The 20968-nt window shown below is 40.6% G+C and overlaps 1 protein-coding gene across 5 annotated transcripts in view; it reads left to right on the top strand.

Annotated features, from left to right (window-relative positions):
- LOC140741222 (zinc finger protein 148-like) overlaps positions 1–20968 on the top strand; it is a 118103-nt gene that overhangs the window by 63427 nt on the left and 33708 nt on the right. For 4 of the 5 annotated variants that reach the window (XM_073071174.1, XM_073071177.1, XM_073071176.1 and 1 more), the window contains one exon: positions 6248–6331. The exons of the other annotated variant lie outside the window; for it this stretch is intronic. In XM_073071174.1, the coding sequence (XP_072927275.1) occupies positions 6248–6331 (84 nt within the window). The remainder of the gene's footprint in view (positions 1–6247; positions 6332–20968) is intronic. 5 annotated transcript variants of the gene reach the window in all.

The raw sequence follows: 20968 nt of genomic DNA, 5'->3' as shown, positions 1-20968 counted from the left end.
GCAGAGGTCTGTGATTAAGATCAGTAAAATCGGTGCCTTTACAATCAATGGGCCTTTCTAATTGGATCCTCTTTTTTAAAAAAAAGTTCCATTAAATATTTAATGCTGTTGTAAATTTTATGATGTTTTTCAAAATGAGGTGTGTTCCTTCACATGGGTTTCTGTAATCTGGAAACATGGATTCTGGTGTGCTCATGAATGGTGACTATAAATGTGACCGTTTGATTAGTGTACTGCTGTACAAATGCAGTGACTTAGTCTGATTTTATTCAGTTTTTATAGGTGATAGTGTTATATATGGAAACAAGAATTGAATTTTCAAGCTTTAATAAGTAAACAGATAACCATGCCTTTCTCTCTTCCCTTTTCTGATCATGTGACTTGGTGGGAGTACAGTTCCACAGATGTCGAGCACCCTTCAGTATCTCGATCAAGTGGTCCGTCCTCTAGTCCATGTCAGTGGACTGCTTAACTGAGGGCAGGTGGATATATATCACAGCTGAACCTGCTCAACATCCTGGAACTGTTTCCTGGCCTGTGATCAGAAAAGGGAACCCTAGTCATTCAGCTCTTGCTTTCCCCATCACTTTCTCTGCAACAACTCCATTTGGGGTCACCTAACAGAGCAAAAAATGAAAAGAACCTGGGTCTTTTCCCATCTATTTGGCTCAGTGATATTTTGAACAATTTGCCAACTAATCATGCTTAAGGGGTTCAATGCACTCTTGTTTTTGCATTTCTGTGATCTGTGGGCAAATTGATTGTACTTTTCCAACAAAAATCTAAACCATGAATGTTTTTCATGTTTAGTTGCAAAAGGCAAACTGCTGAACACAGTAGTGCATTGTGTAATCTGCTGCTTGTGTCAAACTTGGTATGTAAGGTTTTCACAGTACTGAACAATAACTTTTACCATCGCAAGATTCTGTACTTTAAATTGCTGGCATCAGTTTCATTCTTTATTATATTTATAACACATTGGCTCTAAACATTTTTCTAACCCTGCAACCTGCCAATGACAAATCTCAAACTGACTGATTCAGCTGTGAATGGGAAAAGTTAAATGTGCCAAGTGTAACAAGGGTTCTGTTGTAACAAGGTTTGACTGTTGTTTGAATTCACTTTGGGCCTTTGTTTCTTTTCAATAACTTGGCACCAAACTGACTACTTTACAGAAGCAGTCTGCAGTTAATTCCTTGTACTGATGTGTATTCTGCCTGCATTATAAGTAGGTACAGATTAATTTGTTAAACATGTGCAGAATTATAAAAGATTATGAGGTATGTAAATTAGCTTGAGTACGCTGGTAAAATTTGTGTAATCTTGCAGTAACATTGACTTTTTAAGTCAAGAAAAGTCAATTACCCCAAAATACAATCAGAAACATAAATAGCTTGGGCAGAAAGGGAATAATAGGTGGAAATTATATGTAAACATATTTATGTAAAGTGAGATGGTTTGAGACAATATATGTACTGAACAGAAAAGGTGGCTGTCATGAGCTGCCATGACCAGAAACTTTCTACCATCTTAGTCTTGTAAAATCTATCGATTTATCTATTCCTCTGAAATATTGAACATGACTCACCATCTTCAACAAACCTCAGTTGTAACACCAGTTTAAATACCAATCACTTTCTTATGATTTGTTCTGAGAATTTGGGCAACATTCACTGCCCATCCTTAGTAATCAGCCATTCGGTACAAGGCCAGATTTGGTAAGGAAGGTGAGTATTCCTCCCTGAAGGACATTAGTGATCTGCAGGGTTTCCTGGTCAGAGGTTTAGCGCATTCATTTTCATGACTGATAGTAGTGTCTTTGATCTCATGACCTCTGGCTTGTTGATCCTCTTTTTAAATAAAGTCTATCTCACTGCATTGCCTTTTGGTAAGTGTTAAACTGGTTTGTCTTTGAAATTCAGGATAAAGTGAAGCCTGCTAGGTGAAATAAATCAGTTAGATTCAAAGTCATCTGGGCAAGACTCCACCGCAGGGACCTTACAGAACTGCCCTTTTTCACCCTTCCTTTTGCTCTCCTAGCTTTTAAAGTGGACAGTGGCTGAATCAGGGTGTAATCTGCAGAGCCCAGACTAAAGTAAGATAATCAGTTGAAGTGCTAATGTGCAGTTGATTTTTAAATGCTGTAAACACTCAACAGATCAGGAATTTGTGGAAAGAGAAACAGTTGATATTTTCAGTTGAAGCCCCTTTGTCAAAATTGACAAGGACAGAAAATGAGTCTGTATCAAGCTGCAGGTAGGATGGGGAAGGAGTTGCCCTGGGAATCAACCATAAATGAGGTAATTTGGTTATTGGTTAAAATGGGGCAGTTACGAGGATAGAGAGAAAGAGGTAGAGGGGGCATGGTGTTTGTTCGTAGAAGCTATGTAATAGGACAGGAATGCAAGAATTGTAAAATGCAGAGCTGTAGGATATGCTCAGCATGCAAGTCTGACCTAATAGAGAGAGAAATACTGAGCCAATAGCACATGATGGATGACTAGGCCAATTCTGATAGAGACAAAGAAAGCAACTTACCTGAAATTGTGAGATTGAGTATTGAGTCTGGCAAGCTACAATGTGACCATACGGAGATGAGATGGTGTTATGTTGGGCCTTAATATAATGATGCAAGAGACTACAGAGAGACAGATCAGAGTGGAGTGGGACAGAGAATTAAAGAGACAGATAACAGGAGCTCAGGGTTGCCCAGTAGACTGAACACTAATGATCTGTGAAGCGATCGCCCAAACTGTGTTTGGTTTCGTTAGTGTAGAGGAGAACATATTGTGAATATTGAATGCACTACACTCGATAAGAAGTACAAATGAATTGCTAATGAAAGACTAAATGTGTCCCTGGATGGTGTGAAGAGACAGGAGTTACATTCTTGCAGTTGCATGGGGAAGTGCCATGAGAAGCAAAGTGGACACAGAAGAGAGGACAAGTTATAATTTATAAAGACAAGGTTTAACAAATTTGTATTGTTTTTCATAGAGCGTCAGAGGCTGAGGGGTGACCTGATAGAAATTCATAAAATTTGTGAGAGGCATAGACAGGATAGACAGTCAGTCTATCCTGTATTTTTCTCAGAGTGAAAATGTCAAACAGTAAAGGGCATAGGTCGAATGTGAGAGGGGGAAGTTTAAAGGAGATATACATTTTATTTTCCCACTGAGTGGTAGGTACCTGGAATGGACTGTCAGGGGTGCCATTGGAGGCAGATACAATTGTGGCATTTAAGAGCTATTTAGCTATATGCGTAAGCAGGCTGTGAACGGAGAGATATAGATCATGTGCAGGGAGATAAAGAGTTGACATCATAGTTGACATCATAGCCTGTTCCTGTGCTGTACTATTCTGTATTCTAGGACTGGGGAGTTGCAAAGGGAATGGTCCTTTTGAAATGTTGAAAGGGAAAGAATACAGAGATGTATTGATGGAATCCTATTGAAACTTAAACTATGTTTCTATTTCCACAGATACAGTTTGAGTTGCTGAGTGTTTCCAGTATTTTTTGTTTTCATTTCCAATTTGCAATTTTTTGCATTCGAGTTTGTGAACTTGAATTTTTTGTCTAGAAGCTGAGTAAATTTAGGCTTTGGAGCATGGATGAGTTGCTGATTCTTCCATAAAGATTGAAATGTGATGTGTTTGATTCAGGGAGTTATTCACTGGTTTGACGAAGTTGTTAATTATGGGACACAAGGGACTAATGATAAACCCTTCACACTTACATTATATTTTAAATGTACTGGGATTTGAAAGTAGTGTGCTCTACAAACAGCACATAATATTTTGACACTCTTGTATGACTTGTGCTTTTACATTGCACTTTCTAAATCTGCAGCCATTCCTTGGAGCCAAAACATTGATTGTTTCTCTTTCCACAGATGCTGCCTGACATGATGAGTTTTTCTAGCATTATCTTTTTTTTTGTTTAGGTCCCCTAAAGCCTCTTTTACATCTTCCTCCTGTCGCAATCCCAACTGCTTTTATATTAGAAATAAGACAGTTGGTTGCCACAGACAAATGGTTGTTAACCATTTCTTAGTTCGTGCCAATATATTACTCCATTTTCATGTGCTTGACCCTTATTGATCAATCTCTGATGTGGACTTTATCGAAATACTTCTGAAAATAAAGACATCACATACTCTAATTCTCCCTTATCAATTATACCAGTTGCATCCTCAAAGCACTCTAATTGATTAGTAAAGCACAATTCCTTTTCATAAATCCAAGAATTTTGAGGGATGATTACCAAATGTACTCACTATCATAGGTACATGGGATATTTTGACTTTCAAAATTCTCTAGTACTACATCCTTACTAATACTGATTTCCTTCAGTTCTTCATTTTTGCTAGACCATTGTTTCACTAGTATACCTGGCAGTTTTTTTTCTGTGTCACCTTCTGTGAAGATGGACACAAAGGAGTTGTTAAATTTCTCTGACATTTTCTTATTCCCCAGTATAAATTCTCCCATCTCTGGCTGTATTTGCTTCTGCAGATTTTTTTCCTCCTTGCATACCTATAGAAGCCCACCCAATTGATTTTGATGTTTTTTGCCAGTTTACATAAGAAAATAGGAGTAGGAGTAAGCCACCCTGCCCCACCATTCAACACGATCATGGCTAATCTGCCCCAGGTCTCAAGTCAACTTCTCTGCTAATTCCACATCCCTGAATTCCCTGATCTTTATCACCCTCCAGTGATCTAGCCTGTACACCCTTCTTCTTACAAAGACCAGATAATGTTCCCTTGTTTGAGACTCTGCCACTGGTGAAAACATGTCAAAGTTTACCCTATCAAGCTCCTTTACAATCTTGTAAGTGTCAATAAGCTCTCTCCTTATTCTCCTAAACTCTAAAGAATACAGATCTAATTTCTTTAGTCATCTTATCCCAGGAATTAAATTGGTGAATCTCTTTTGGACAGCCTCCAATGTCAGTACATCCTTTCTTAAAAGGGGAGACCAGAAATGTGCACGGTGCTCCAGGTGTGGCCTCAGCAACTATAACATTATTTCCAAATTCAAAACTCCAACCATCTTGCAATCAAGGCCAAGATGCCACTTGCCTTCTGAACTACCCACTGCACCTGCCTACTAACCATTTGCAACTCATGCACAAGAATACCTAGGTCCCACTGTACTTTATCTTAAATTTCTCTCCATTTAGATAACAGTCTAACCTTTGATTTCTATTATTGAAGTGCATAGCCTCACACTTTCAGCATTAAACTCCATTTGCCGACTTTTGCCCAACCTGTATTTATCCTATTGTGGAGTCCAAATATCCTCTGTGCAGTATGCCTTTGCACCTATTTTAGAGTTATCAGCAATTCTGAATACCTTACACTCTGCTTCATCCTACAGATTATTAATATAAATTGTAAATAATTTAGGGAAAATAACTGATCCTTGAAGCCCTTCACCAATTTTTTCCCATTTTAAAATTTTTGGTTTTAAAAATGCTGAAAATCATCAGGCTGACTGCCATTTCTGGCAACTTTATAAGCCTCTTCTTCCTTTGATTTAATCTGTAGTTTTTCCTTGTCAGCCCAAAAAGGATGTCCCAAAGGTGTCCACTATTGAGTTTGTACAAGGCAACCTCTGGTTCATAACTTTTGGCTTTTGGAATACTTAGTCCATTCATTTCTGAACAGTTTTTTTTCCCTGTTTTACAATGGTGTCAAATGGAAGCATTTACTCTCAAGTTGCCTATCAACTTCAATAGATAATGTATTATTGCACCCCAGGTTTGCTTCCTACATTGATGGGAATGCCTTCGAGTTTTAAGCAACAATCTGGCTTTTGTTAGAATGAGAAATTGCAAGGTATTTGGAGGTTGTTGGTTATGGGTGATTAATGTGTGGCTTTGTTGTGTCACATTGCTAGCATTTGAAAAAGTCTAGAATGATCTCTACAATATTTGCTCTCAGAATCCCTCATTGTTTTGGAGAAGGCCTTTGTAGGTGCTGTCAATATTCTTGGTGATAGTTGAGGATGAGTTTTACTAGAGCAACAAAATGGGATAGTGTCTCACTACTTAAATTCCTTCTCTTAGGAGCTATGTTCAACTGAGGAGCTTCAGAGCATGAATGTATCTCGGGTCGCTTGCAGCCTGCCTTTAAAACAAATCCAATATTGATAGCTTAGATTGCTCGACTGAGAAGAAATAATTATAGGATTTATATCCTGAGTGAGCTGAGGAGAAATTTGGATTTTGTTTTGCTTTTAGGTGAAAAGCCATATCAGTGCACCCAATGTAGCATGCGATTTATCCAGAAGTACCTACTGCAGAGACATGAGAAGATACACACTGGTAAGTGAAATGCTAGGGGCATGTGCCAGTGACACGAGATAAGCCATCTATGAAACTCCTGAAAGAGACATTATCCCTTTTGTTGACCGATATAAGTTAAATAAGCACTACTGTTAAAGCATACAAAAAAAACGAACAGTATTTCTGTTGTTTGCTCCTTCTTTGCAAATTACAAGGTGCTTGCAGAAGCAATAGCTTGCCACTGTACAGTTAAGTGAGATTATAAATAACGTTCCAGTTCAGTTACTGCCTCTTCAGATCTCAGTTGTTTCAAAATATCAAGTTACTTCAAAACCTTTGAGTAGTGAAGGCATCTTTATGTTTTAAAGATGCATCTTTTCTCTACCATGGAGAGTCCGCAAAGCACGTTTTCTGCAAATGTATTATAGCATGGATTTGGGGCAGAAACCAAAATTCCTAGTGTTATTATTCACTGAACGTAGCTAAAATATTTTCCTAAAACATCTCACATTTTGATCAGTGCAGAAATGAGCTTTCAAGCTTCAAAGGAATTGATAAATTCATGCTATCAAATCATAAATAGACACCTAAAATAGATATCAGATACTAGCGATATTTCTTTAAACCATCGGTAGCACTGAGGTTACCAAGTGGGATCAATGAAGGGAAACTATGCCAGAGATTTGTCATGTCAGCTAGGTAAACAAAGAAAGAGGGATACTGTCTCTTTAGTTTCTTACCTAACCACAGTAATTCCTGTTGCTCATTTACCATGATGACTTGTCATTCACTTGCATTGTAATATGAGTCTCTATTACCCATTATATGCATTGGAAATGTAATGTCCCGGGGTTACTCACTTTGCCACTGTTATATCTCAGAATATTCAATACTTGCAGAACATATACATCGAAACATCAAAGCATAATGAAATGCATCGTTTGAGTCAAATTAAATCAAATTAGCAAAGCTTGTGCTGGGGGCCCACACTTACAGTGCCCACACAGCATGCCCACAACTTCCCCTAACCATGCATCTTTGGAATGTGGGAGGAAACCCATGCAGTCACGGGGAGAATATACAAACTCCTTACAGACAGTAAAGCTGGCACTGTAAATCAATTGCGCTAACTGATACTCTTCCGTGCTGCCCGGGTAGAGGTATAATAATTGCACTGTTATTGATAATGACTGAAGTAGATTATCAGCCTCTGAGTTTACAATCTGGTCTTCACTGTCAGCAGTAGTTGATGCTTTTCTTCTTGAGTTGATCAGCACAAGTTTAATGTCCAAGTGTACACTCCCTTTACATCCTCTCTGTCTCTCCTCTCTTCCCTTATGGTCTGATTCTTTCTTGGTATCTTTGTCTTTATACAGCCTCTTTTGCTGACTGGCAGGGTGCTTGCATGAATCTTAGCTTAATTACACTCCAAAATGCTGGGGAACTCAGCAGGACAGGCTGCATCCATGGAGGGGAATAAACAATCATCAACATTTCGGGCTGAGATCCTTCACCCTTCACCCTTCACCCTTCACCCTTCAAAACTTTCATCTTATTCTGGCTTTTTCCCCTTTCTTTATGCTGCTCGACCTGCTGAGTTCCTTCAGCATTTTGGGTGATCCTTTGGATTACCAACATCTGTAGATACTCTTGTGGTTATTAATTGCACCCCAGTTTAATACTAAGTCAAAGAAGGCAGGCTCACAAAATGGATTGCTTCTTTTTTCCACCTCATTCAGGTGGCCCCCATTACACTATACCTTCATATCTTTTGTGTGGACAGTGTGTACCTTCCCCTAGGCAGCTTCCCCAATAGATCCACAAAGAGGCACTTTCCCATATTCTTTATTTTTGAACTCTTGAACAATGGCTCTTTCTGAAGTGTGCCCTTGGGCAGGTCATGACTCTTATAAATAACGTATCTTGTGCGGTTCAGGACTAAGCTAATAATACTAACATTGTCTATTATTGTGTATTGATGAACTGTGGGAATTAACAGCCAAAGTTTTATTATTTCAATTAACATAAGCAATCCACACAAATAATCAAAAACGTGAAGGTGGATGCCCGGATTCAATAAAGACATTTCCTACCACACTCAGTATTTCACTAACTGGATTTGCTATTGCTATAGTAATAAAATAATAAATAATACAGTAATAAAATGTCATACTAAATTTTAACTTTTGTAATATTGACTGGAACTGCCATCAGCTTGGATGGGCCAGAATTTATTCAGTCTGCCCAGGAAAGTTTTCTCAAGCCAGTCCTACTAGAGAGGGGGTAACATTGAGCTCTTATTGGGAAATGAGGCTGGACAGGTGGCTGAAGACTAGTGAGTGGGCCCCAGTCTGAAAAGGGTGGAAAAATTCCTGGGACCTGACCATGGTTATCTTTGGACATTGTGGGGAAGGTAGGGAAGAAATTGCTGGAGAAGCAAGAGACAGCAGATGCTGGGTTCTTGAGCAACACTCAAAACACTGGAAGAACTCAATAAGTAAGGCAGCCATCTATGAAAATACATGGATAGTCGACATGTCATGTTGGAACCCTTCATTTGGTTGGGAAAATCTCAGGGGCCCTGGCAAGAGATTTGTATCACTGTTAAATATGTGTGAAATACCGGAAGACTGGAGGGTGGCCTTTGTTTAAGAAGGGCTGCCAGGACAAGCCAGGAAACTACAGGCTGGCGAGCCTAACATCAGGATTTACCGGTATTTGGAAAAACAAGAATTGATCAGGGATAGTCTGCATGATCTTCTGTGTGGGTAGTCAAATATCATGAATTTGATTGAATTTTTTGAAGAGCTGACTGAGAGGATTGCTAAGAGCAGGGCAGTAGATGTCTGCAGCAACTTTTGCAAGGCCTTTGACAAGGTCCTGCATGGTAGACTGGTCCAGAAGGTTAGATCACATGGGATTCAGGGTGAGCTAGCCAGTTGGTTACAAAATTGGTTTGGTGGTAGAATTCAGAAGGTGGTAGTGGAGGGTTGTTTCTCCAAATTGGAGGCCTGTGAGTGGCAGTGTGCTGCAGGGATCAGTGCTGGGTCCACTGTTGTTTTCCATCAACATGAACGATTTGGATAAGAGTGTAGGTGGCATTGTTGGTAAGTTTGTGGACTAAAATTGGTGATGTGGTGGACAGTGAAGAAGATTGTCTAAGGTCACAAAGGATCTTGATCAACTGGGGAAGTGAGCCCGGGAATGGCAGATGGAATTTAACTTGGACAAGTGTGAACTGATGCATTTTGGTAAGTTAAACCAGGGCAGGACTTGCATAGTGAATGACACTGGGGAGAGTTATAGAACAGAGTCCTCACAGAACAAGTACTGTACACGTTTCCCTGAAAATTGTGACACAGGTAGACTGAGTGGTGAAGAAGGCATTTGATGTCAGTCAGGGCAATGAGTAGAGGAATTGGGACATCATGCTACTGCTGTACAAGTTGTTGGTAAGATCACGTGGAATAATGTGTGCATTTCTGGTTACTGAGGTATAGAAAGAATGTGATTAAGCTGGAAAGGGTCTAGGAAAGATTTAGAAGGATGTTGCTGGGACTGAAAGCCTTGAGTTACAAGGAGAGACTGGATAGCATGGGACTTTTTTCCCTGGAATGTAAGAGGCTGAGGGGTGGCACAGTAATGTAGTTGTTAGTGCAATTGCCATTGCATTTTTATATTGCCATTGCAAGGTCAGGGTTCAATTCCCGCTGCTGCCTTCAAGAAGTTGGTATGTTCTCCCTGTGACCACATTGGTTTCTTCTGACTGCTGCAGTTTCCTCTCACATTCCAGAGGCATATGAGTTGGTGTTAGTGAGTTGTGAGCATGCTATGTTGGTATTGGAAGCGTGGCAACACCTGCAGGGTGCCCAGCACAATCCTCGCTGATTTGATTTGACACAAACAATGCATTTCACCAAATACATGTGGCAAATAAAGATAATCCTTCTCTTTCTTTCATTGGGGCATAGACTATCAAAAACTAGAGGGGATAGATTTAAGGAGAGACGAGAAAGATGTAAAATGAATCTGAGGGGCAAGCTTTTCATATAGTGGGTGGTGGGTATATGCATTGAGCTGCTAGAGGAAGTGGTAGAGTGGGTACAATAACAGCATTTAAAGGATACTTGGACAGGTACATGGATAGGAAAGGTTCAGAGGGATATGGACCAAACATGGGCAAATGGTAGGCAACTTTCTCAGCATGGATGAGTTGAGTAAAAAAGGCCTGTGTCTATGCAGTATAACTTTTAATACCCTCTGAAGTACCCCATTATGTTCATTGTTGTTCTTGTTATACTTGCTAGCACTCAGCAGGGTATGGAATTTCCCACTTCACTCATTGTTACCTGTAATCCCCAGAACTGTAACTGGAATATCTCACAACACTATTATAGCAGTCCATGGCAGGTGTTACACTCAATGGGGCATTGTTGCACTGAGCAGTCGTACAGTCCTCATTGATACATTGTGAATTGCCACAACATTCAAGGGAACACAATGTTCTATAGCACATTACTGCACTGTAATACCTCATGACAGTTACCGGGAGATTGAAATGCCCTCGAATACACATTGTACGGTAATACCCCCTGATGCTGCCAATGATGTTGGAATGTCCCATAACTCTCATCGTCACACTATAATCATCCACGACTCTCATCATGCAGAAAGAATACCACATCGTTACACTGTAGTACCACACAGTATATACTGGGACATTGGGACATCACCATAGTGCACATTAGTACACTAATATCCCACAGCACTCATTGGGACATAGTTGTATCACTTGGCTGTGGTTGCTTGTGTGTACTTTTTCATTGCATTTGATCTGACTTTGGAATCTCCCACAGCACTAATTGTGACAATGAAACTCCAAATGATATACATTGTTACACTGTTATACCTCACATGACTTGCTGAAAAATTGTTGTTTCCACAACCCAAATGGTTGAATTGGAATACCCACGCCACTCACTATGACACTGGAATAACCCTAAACACTCAGCGTAACTCGAATACCTCATGGTATTAACTCCCACAGTGGCAGTGGAATACTCTAGGACAGTCATTTTGCCCCCTTCATTCGAAGTGTCAGAGATATACACTTCATTATTTATTATATTGTCTTAAACTATGTAGCTGTATCTTCATCTGTTGTACTATCACGTGTCTTCTTGCCAATTTTTTTCCATCTCCAAATTATTTATTTTGACCCCTGTTTTGTTGTTCAAAATGTCAACACTAATTTCTGTCTAATTAATCAATGAACAGCTGTTTTTCCTTAACTGAGTCTGTGTTATACTGTTATCCATTCCATTGTCTATATGAAGCTGCCTTTGATCCTTGCTCTCAATTTTCTCCCTTCTATCTGGTTTGAAACGTTCTATAGCTACTTATCGACCCCAGAAGTCTCTGACATTGTATCTTGCCAAAGATTTCTGAATGCCCACAAAGTTAGAATGCCCACAAAGTTGATGTTGACTGTCTTTCCACATTGGCTATCTCATCAAACTGCTCTCGTAACTTCATCCAGCAAAATCTTTTTGTTCAAGCCTGTGTTGACTTTTAATTATTTAGGAACAGCAGTGGTCTTTGGGAATTCTCAACAAGATTCCAGACCTTACAGCATCAGGTCAACATGGGCAAGGTAACCTACTCCTGATTAACACAACTACCTTCACCTCATCTGGTGAAATGCTATTTCTTCATATTGAATAGGACTTGGAAGAAACATTGCAAATGGTAAGGGCAGAGGACAAGTGTTTAGTTCAGTAGGGTAGGCCATTTTAATTCCTCACCAAAAGTGCCTGTGTAGCACTGCCACTGACCAGGCTGGTCAAATTCTTAAACTCATAGCTGCCAAACTGGACAGATAAACTAGGCTGAGGGATAAATGTACTTAACCTCATACTTGCTGATCTGTATTTTGAAGATGGATCTGCTTATTACTATATCTATATGTGTGACTACTACCAATGTTTGTGGAGGCAAAGTCCCGTTTCATAACAAGGGCTTCCTCCATTACCACAGACTCAATGGGATAGGGTTGTAATAGATCTAGTGGCTCAAAAATCATCTGCAAGGTGTAATAGGGGTGCTATCAACTATGCCAATACCCGGATTTTACTCTATTACAATTCATAATTTTGTTGGCTAGCACATCTTTCACTACCATTGCCATCAAGCCAGGGGACAAACCTTGATTCAGTACGAAGCCATGATGAGAACAGTACTGGGCGTATCTAACCATGATGAGGTGACAGCCCGGTGAAGCTGCAACACAAGACTCCATCTGTAACATCAGCAATACATGTGTACTTTAAAAATAAGGCTACAAGTACTGACAGCATCTGTGGCGGGAGAAAGATAGGGTTATTATTTCAGGTGAAGAACTCTCCAGCAGAGATTCCCTTTCCCAGTTCTAGTAAATGGTCCTGAATCTACAATGCTGTTTTGTTTCTCTTTCCACAAATGCACCCTGATGCTGAAGGTTTCCAGGATTTTTCTGTTTTTGTTATCACAGTGGCAGTTCACTCCATGTGATATCAAAAGTAGCTGAGAGCACTGGATACAGCAAACACAATGGGAACAGACAACATCCCAGCTGTATAACTGAACCATTTGTGCCTCTAGCCAGCAATGTGGAAAATTATCCAGGTATATTCTAATCCAAGTAGAAGGAGTTGTCAAGGCTCATTAACAACCCCCTCACTGAAGCCCAGTTTGTTTGTTTTTTAGTTAAGTGAATGAAAAGAGTTGAATTTTACTAGAAAGGTGAAAAATGACTGGATTTAATATCAGTGCTGCCTGGTTATAAAGCACAAGACTAGTGTGTGATATTGCCACTTGCCCGGATCATCACAGCTCCAACAACTTTGAGAAACACTTACACTATCTGAATATTCACACTGCCCCTTCCACCACCACTGCACTATGGTTGAAATGTTTACCAATCTACAAGACACATTTATTCACAATGGCTTCTTTGACAGCACCCCATCCCTGCTAAAACCTGTGTGACACCTACCACCAAGGACAAGGGCAGCAGGGCCATGGGAACACCACCTGCATGTTTCCATTCAAGTACATACCTGAAACAACCCAAGACCTTGACCATCCCTTTGTCTCCATAGAATCTGCTTGACCCACTGAGTTCTTCCAGCAGTTTGCTTTTTGATCCCGATTCCAGCATTTTGTGACTACATTCCATCCTGATGTGGAAATATAGAACCATTCCTTAATCATTGATAGGTCTAAACAAAAATATAGAAAATTGGAGCAGAAATAAGCTATTCAACTCTACAAACCAACTGTACCATTCATTATGATCCTGACTGATTATCAACACTCCCCTTGTTCCACCTTTCTCTCTACAGACCCAAGAACAACATCCAACTCTGGAATATATTTAATGGAGTGTCTTCAATTGCTTTCCATGGTGGAGAATTCCACAGGTTCACCACACTCCAAGAGAAGGAATTTTTCCTCACATCAGTGCTAACTGACATCCCTAATCCTTTCTTTGTGACTAACCCTGCTCTCTGCCCGCCATCAGGAACATCCTTCCTGCATCCAATCTGTCCAATCCCATTGAAATTGTGTTGGATTCTGAGGTTAACTCTCACTCTAATGAACCCCAGTGACTATATGCCTAATTGATCCAACCTCTCTTCATATGTCACTCCTCTCTGATTTTAAATGTTGAAATCAAGCTTACACAAACCATTTGCGCTGGCAGCTCGTTCCTCGCTCTTACGACTCTGAGTGAAGAAGTTTCCCCTCGTTCCCCTTAAACTTTACCTTTAACCCTTAACCCATGACCTCTAGTTTTCCCACCCAACCTCAGTGGAAAAAGCCTGCTTGCATTTACCCTATCTACACCCCTCATAATTTTGTATATCTCTATCAAATCTCCTCTCAATCTTCTACGTTCTAAAGAATACAGTCCTAACCTATTCAGTCTTTCCTTATAACTCAGGTCCTCCAGACCTGGCAACATCCTTTTAAATTTTCCCTGTGCTCTTTCAAACTTACTTACATCTTTCTGTAGGTAGGTGACCAAAACTGCACACAATACTCCAAATTAGGCATCACCAATGTCTGAGACAACTTGAACACAACATCCCAACTTCAACATAACATCCCATCTCCCATACTCAATACTTTGATTTATGAAGGCCAATGTGCCAAAAGCTTTCTTTACAGCCTATCAACGTGTGACACCACTTTCAATGATTTATGGACCTGTATCTCATATCCCTTTGTTCTACCGCACTCCTCAGTGCCCTACCAGTCACTATTCAAGACCTACCCTGCTTGGTCCTGCTAAAGTGCAACAGCTGGCATTTGTCTGCATTAAATTCAATCTGCCATTTTTCGGTTCATTTTTCCAGCTGGTCCAGGTAGACATGATAGTCTTCCTCATTGTCCACTACACTTCCAAACTTGGTGTTATCTGGAAATTTGCTAATCCGGTTAACTCAGTGGTTCCCAACCTTTTCTATGCCCCACACCCCTAGGAAATGTTTGATTAATGTTCGCACCCCCTACAAAAGTAATATCACATTTGAAGATGAAGTCTAATTTCTAATTTTTGAACCACATACAGTACTGCAGGTGAACAAATTGAACTTAAAAAAATAAGCTTTTAACTCAGTACATAAAATGCAAATATAAGTTGAGCAATTAGATTCTAATTTATTCAGAAAAAATTGTAAACAGTAAATTGATGAGACTCCTCAACTCTGAGGTGTAACTTCCCAGGTAACACTGATGAGATTCCTCAACGCTGACTTGGGCAGTGGGAGACTGGAGTGAGTTTACGTCTTTCTCGACTCAGGAAGCAGGAGACTGGAGTGTGCTTGGGACAAACGTTACTACTACTTCTCAAGTCACACTGGCAGCTGGCTGAGTGATGACTCATGACTCATGACTCGTCACTCAAGCACACAAGCCACTCTTTGTCACACCCCCTGAAATTCCATCTCACACCCCCAGTTGAGAACCCCTGAGTTAACTACATTATCATCCTGATAGTTCATATAGATGACAAACAATGATGGGACCTAGCACCGATCCCTGTAGCACTCCACTAGTCACAGGCTTCCAGAGAGACAACCATTTACTGCCACTCTCTCTGGCTTTTCCCACAAAGCCATTGTCAAATCCAGTTTACTACCTCATCTAAGGTAGTAATATATTCTAGTTTACTACCTCATCTAAGATACTAAGGTAGGTGGCGTTGTGGATAATGAAGTAGGTTTTCAAAGTTTGCAGAGAGATTTAGGCCAGTTAGAAGAATGGGCTGAACGATGGCAGATGGAGTTTAATGCTGATAAGTGTGAGGTGTTACATTTTGGTAGGAATAATCCAAATAGGACATACATGGTAAATGGTAGGGCATTGAAGAATGCAGTAGAACAGAGTGATCTAGGAATAATGGTGCATAGTTCCCTGAAGGTGGAATCTCATGTGGATAGGGTGGTGAAGAAAGCTTTTGGTATGTTGGCCTTTATAAGTCAGAGCATTGAGTAAAGGAGTTGGGATGTAATGTTAAAATTGTACAAGGCATTGGTAAGGCCGAATTTGGAGTATTGTGTACAGTTCTGGTCACCAAATTATAGGAAAGATGTCAACAAAATAGAGAGAGTACAGAGAAGATTTACTAGAATGTTACCTGGGTTTCAGCACCTAAGTTACAGGGAAAGGTTGAACAAGTTAGGTCTTTATTCTTTGGAATGTAGAAGGTTGAGGGGGGACTTGATAGAGGTATTTAAAATTATGAGGGGGATAGATAGAGTTGACGTGGATAGGCTTTTTCCATTGAGAGTAGGGGAGATTCAAACGAGGACATGAGTTGAGAGTGAGGGGGAAAAGTTTAGGGGTAACATGAGGGGGAATTTCTTTACTCAGAGTGGTAGCTGTGTGGAACGAGCTTCCAGTAGAAGTGGTAGAGGCAGGTTCGATACTGTCATTTAAAGTAAAATTGGATAGGTATATGGACAGGAAAGGAATGGAGGGTTATGGGCTGTGTGGGTCAGTGGGACTAGGTGAGAGTAAGCGTTTGGCATGGACTAGAAGGGCCGAGATGGCCTGTTTCCGTGCTGTAATTGTTATATGGTTATATCTTGCATGCCAAGTGACTGAACCTTCCTGACTAACCTCCCATGCAGGACCTTGTCAAAGGCCTTGCTAAAGTACACTACATCCACTTCATCAACTTTCCTGCTAACTTCCTCAAAAAACTATAACATTGGTTAGAAGTGACTTACCACGCACAAAGTCACGTTGTCCATCCTTATCAGACCATGCCTATCCAAATACTCGTACAGTATATCTAGTCCCTTAGAATACCTTCTAATAACTTTCCCACTACTGATGTGAAGCTCACTGGCCTATAATTCCTGGTTTATTTTTAGAGCCTGACTTAAACAATGGAACAACATTAACTATCCTCTAATCCTGTGGTACCTCACCTGTTGCTGAGGATGATTTAAATATCCCTGGCAATTTCTGCACTTCACTCTCACAACAGCCAAAGGAACATCTTGTCAGGCCCTGGGGATTTATCCCCATTGGGGAATTCCACTGATTGGGGAAATTTCACTGGACTGTAGTCATTCAAGGTGGCAGCTCACCCCTACTTTTTCAGGGAATTAAGGGTGAATAATAAATGTTGGCCTTGAGCAACACACACAAAATGCTGGAAGAATTCAGCAAGATGTGCATCATCTATGGAAGGAAATAAATAGTCAATGTTTTGGTCTGAGATCCTTTATCAGGACTGGAAAGTAAGGAGGAAGAAGTCAGAATAAGTGCAATTAAAATGGGGTGCCATGAGGAAAATAGTTTTTTGTGGCTGACAGAGCAATGGTGCTCAATGAAGCCATCCCCCAATCTACCTCACTTGGAAGGACTTTTAAGACCCTGAGTGGTGGTGAGGGAGGATGCATAGAGACAGGTGTATCACTTGTCCCACTTGCAGGGATAAGTGTCAGGAGGGAGATCAGTGGGAAGGGATGAGTGGACAAGGGAGTTGTGTAGAGAGTGATCCCTGCGCGGAAAGCTGTAAGTGGTGGGGGTCTGAGGAGAGGAAAGATGTGTTTGGTGGTAGGATTTGGAAGTCGTGGGGTGATAAGGACAAGGGGAATCCTATGCTAGTTATGGCAGCAGGAGGATGGGGTAAGGGCTGATGTGCGGGAAATGGAGGAGATGCAGATGAGTGCAGCAGTGATGGCAGTGGAGGGCATTTTCGATGTTCTAGATTGAAAAATCTCATCCTGAGAACAGATGCAGCAAAGTCATTGGAGCTGAGAAAGGAAGAAAGCATTTTTACAAGTGATAGGGTGGGAAGACATTTCATTAAGATAGCTGTGAGAGTCAGCAGACAGTCTGTGAAAGATAGCAGTAGACAGTCTGTCTCCAGAGACTGGAATAGCACATTAAGAAAGGGGAGAGAGGTGTCAGAGATAGACCAAGTAAATTTAAGGGCAGGGTGGAAGTTAGAGACAAAGTTGATGATACATTGGCCTTACGAGCAATGTTTATACCTTATAAGAATCAAATTCTCCCTTGCAGATGCCTTGTCTGTCTGACATCTAGCCTGGGATAAGTATTCTCAAAGCACTAGTGAGAAGGCTGAAAGTTCATTTGCTGGTCATGAATTCCATTCCTCTTCCTGCATAGAAACTACAAATAAATACAACTGATAAAAATCTAGATGATTATGGTTATTTGTCTCTTTTCTTTGCTCGAAGTTAATGCTTTGTAGTGGTCCTGCTGGACCTCCAGCACCACCGGGAGCAGGAGGGGAGAGCCAGAAAGCAAAGTGAATGTCGGGGGAGGTCAAATGAGTACAAGGAGTACGAGGTGTGGCTAGGAGAGTCTGTCCTCCACACAGTCTTTTGGGAACCATGTTCTTAGTTCCAGCAGTCTGAGGAGAATTGCATTGTGAAATAAGCCATTGAAATCTCCCAACTTCAGCAGAGAGAGCTCCAGATACGCATCCATATCTGGTCTCTTCTTTCTGTAATGATGAGCATCATTGCACCCTACACTACTTCACCAAGGCAGTGCATCAGCTGCCCTGGCAATTTGATGGAGGACATTTGGCTGATGTCCTATCATAATACAAACTCATGATGGCAGTGTCCTGAGCTTTTTCAAGAGTAAGGCACTGGTGACCTACTCTACTGCGATTGAAGCAGAGGTGTTGCACTTAACTTACGAACATTGAGGTGAATTTAGCCACTACTTCAAAGCAACATACAGTGAGCTCCAAAGACCTGTGCAAGGTTGGAGCTGAGCTCCTATTCCATCCTTGATATCTGTCAAGCTTTCTGGCATACTCATCCACCTACACTCAGTGGCCACTTTATTAGGTACACCCATAAACCTTATTACTGCAAATATGTAATCAGCCAATCACTTGGCAGCAATTCAATGCATAAAAGAGCCTTGTTAATGAGAGCGGTCAGGAGAGAATGGCCAGACTGGTTTAAGCTGGCAGAAAGGTGGTAGTAACTCAAATAACCACATGTTTCAACAGTGGTGTGCAGAAGGGCATCTTTGAACGCACAACATGTTGAACCTCAAAGTGGATGGGCTGCAGTAGCAGAACACCATGAATGTATCCTTATAAGGTGCCTTCTGTATCTAATAAAATGGTCATTGAGTTTATTTCTGAAGGCAAGTCTTGAGATTTTCAAGTCTGCCCTCTGGAGATTAGATATACTGTACAAGTTAATCTTTCAATCTAACCTGCTTGCACTACAATGACCTCATGATCCCAGTTAACCTATTTTCTCCACATAGTTCTGGGATTTGTGTTGTGCTTGTGCATGGCAGATGTAGCATCTTTTTTAAAAAATCAAATTCCTTGCATTCCCTCGCCTTACCAAGCAGGGCCTGGCTTGTGTTTATGAGATGAGAAAAATAGTAGGGATTGTTTGGGGGAAGATGCTAATTAAGCAGCCAACTTTTGAACCATGTGGATATTGTCAGGCAGGAAATCTTGCAAAATGAGAAGAGATGTAAGAAGGTTCTGAGCATTGCTTCAGCCTCAGAAGCCATTAAGTCATCAGTTATCAGTGGCTTTATTAACAGGCAGTGGTGCTTCCTCTAACTAATATGCACTGGGCACTGAAGAGACCCTTCTGGATTGCTCTTGCAGCAAGCACAGTAAAATAGGAGCAGGAGCAGGCCAGTCAATACATCAGACCTGACCCACCATTTAATATGATTATGACTGATATGTTCTACGCCTCATCACCTCTCTGTGCCATTTCCCCATAACCCTCAGTCCCTCAATCTTTCAAAACTATATCTACCTCCCCTTTAGATACTTGTAATGAGGTAGCCTCCACAACTTGCTGGGGCAGGTAACTGCAGAGGTTTACCAGTCTGTGCGGAGAAACTTCTATATACATTGGTTTTAAATGGCTAGGCTCATATAGAGTAATGGAGAGAGATAACACAGAAATAGGTCCTTTGGCCCATTGAGTCCACACCGACAGTCAACCTTTTCATGTATCCATCCTCCATTAAACCAATACTGCTTGCATTCTCCCAAACCCATGCACCCCGACCCCACCTCAGATTCTGTCATTTATCTACATGTTAGGGGCAATCAACCTCCTGACTTGCACGTCTTTGAGATGTAAGAGGAAACTGGAATTAACCTGGTGAATCTCTTAGACTACCTCCAAAGCTGCCATTATACTTTCTTAGGTAAAGACATCAGAACTGTACACATTACTCCAAGCCTCACCAACAAGTGTAACAAAACTTCTTGTTTCTAAACTCTTAATGTTCTTGCAATAAAGGCCAAGGTCCATTTGCCCTTTTATCTACTCGCTGCTCCTGCCTGCTAACCAATTGCGATTCATGTAAAAGAACACTTAGATTCCTCTGTAACTCACTCATTTGCAGTCTTTTGCTATTTAAATACGCCTTTTGATTCCTCTTACCAAAGTGTGTGACTTAACATTTGCTCACATTAAACTCCCAAGTGCCCTTTTTTCACTCTCTTTATCGACATCCATTTGCAGATTCACAATTTCCCCATCACAACTTGTACTTCTACCAATGTTCATGTTGGCTGACTTTAATATCTTATCTGCTTCCACCTTCTCTAGATTATTTATGTCCAGAGGATATAACTGAGGGCCCAAAACTGGTCCTTGGGAATACCACACCTGTTCCATTCTTCCAACTGAAAAAAATATTTATTCCAACTCTGTTTTTTATATATTAACCAATTTTCAATCCATGCTGACACTTTTCCTCCGATACCATGAACTCTTGTGCATCAACCTTTCATGTAGCACTTTGTTAAATACATTTTGGACTTATGTCAGACACACATTTCCCTCTATCTACTCTGCTTGTTACATCCTCACAAATCTTAAGCAAATTTGTCAAACATGATTTGCCTTCAATTAAACCACGTTAACTAAATTTTATTAGTTTAAGGTTTCCTAAATACCTGGCTGCAGAAAAAAAATCTATTTGTTCAAGAGAATGGGAAAAATATTAGTCACAATAAGCGTGTCATCAACATTAGCACTAACTTTATCTTGTCCTATTTTCAAACCACATTCCCATTTTGTTTCCCACAGATTCTACCACTTTTCACACTCAGATGGCACATGGAGCAGCTTGTAGAGCTAC

Source organism: Hemitrygon akajei, chromosome 18 (genome assembly GCF_048418815.1).
Source record: "Hemitrygon akajei chromosome 18, sHemAka1.3, whole genome shotgun sequence".
In the NCBI taxonomy this organism is placed as follows: domain Eukaryota; kingdom Metazoa; phylum Chordata; class Chondrichthyes; order Myliobatiformes; family Dasyatidae; genus Hemitrygon; species Hemitrygon akajei.
This window is presented reverse-complemented; position numbering and strand designations above follow the sequence as displayed.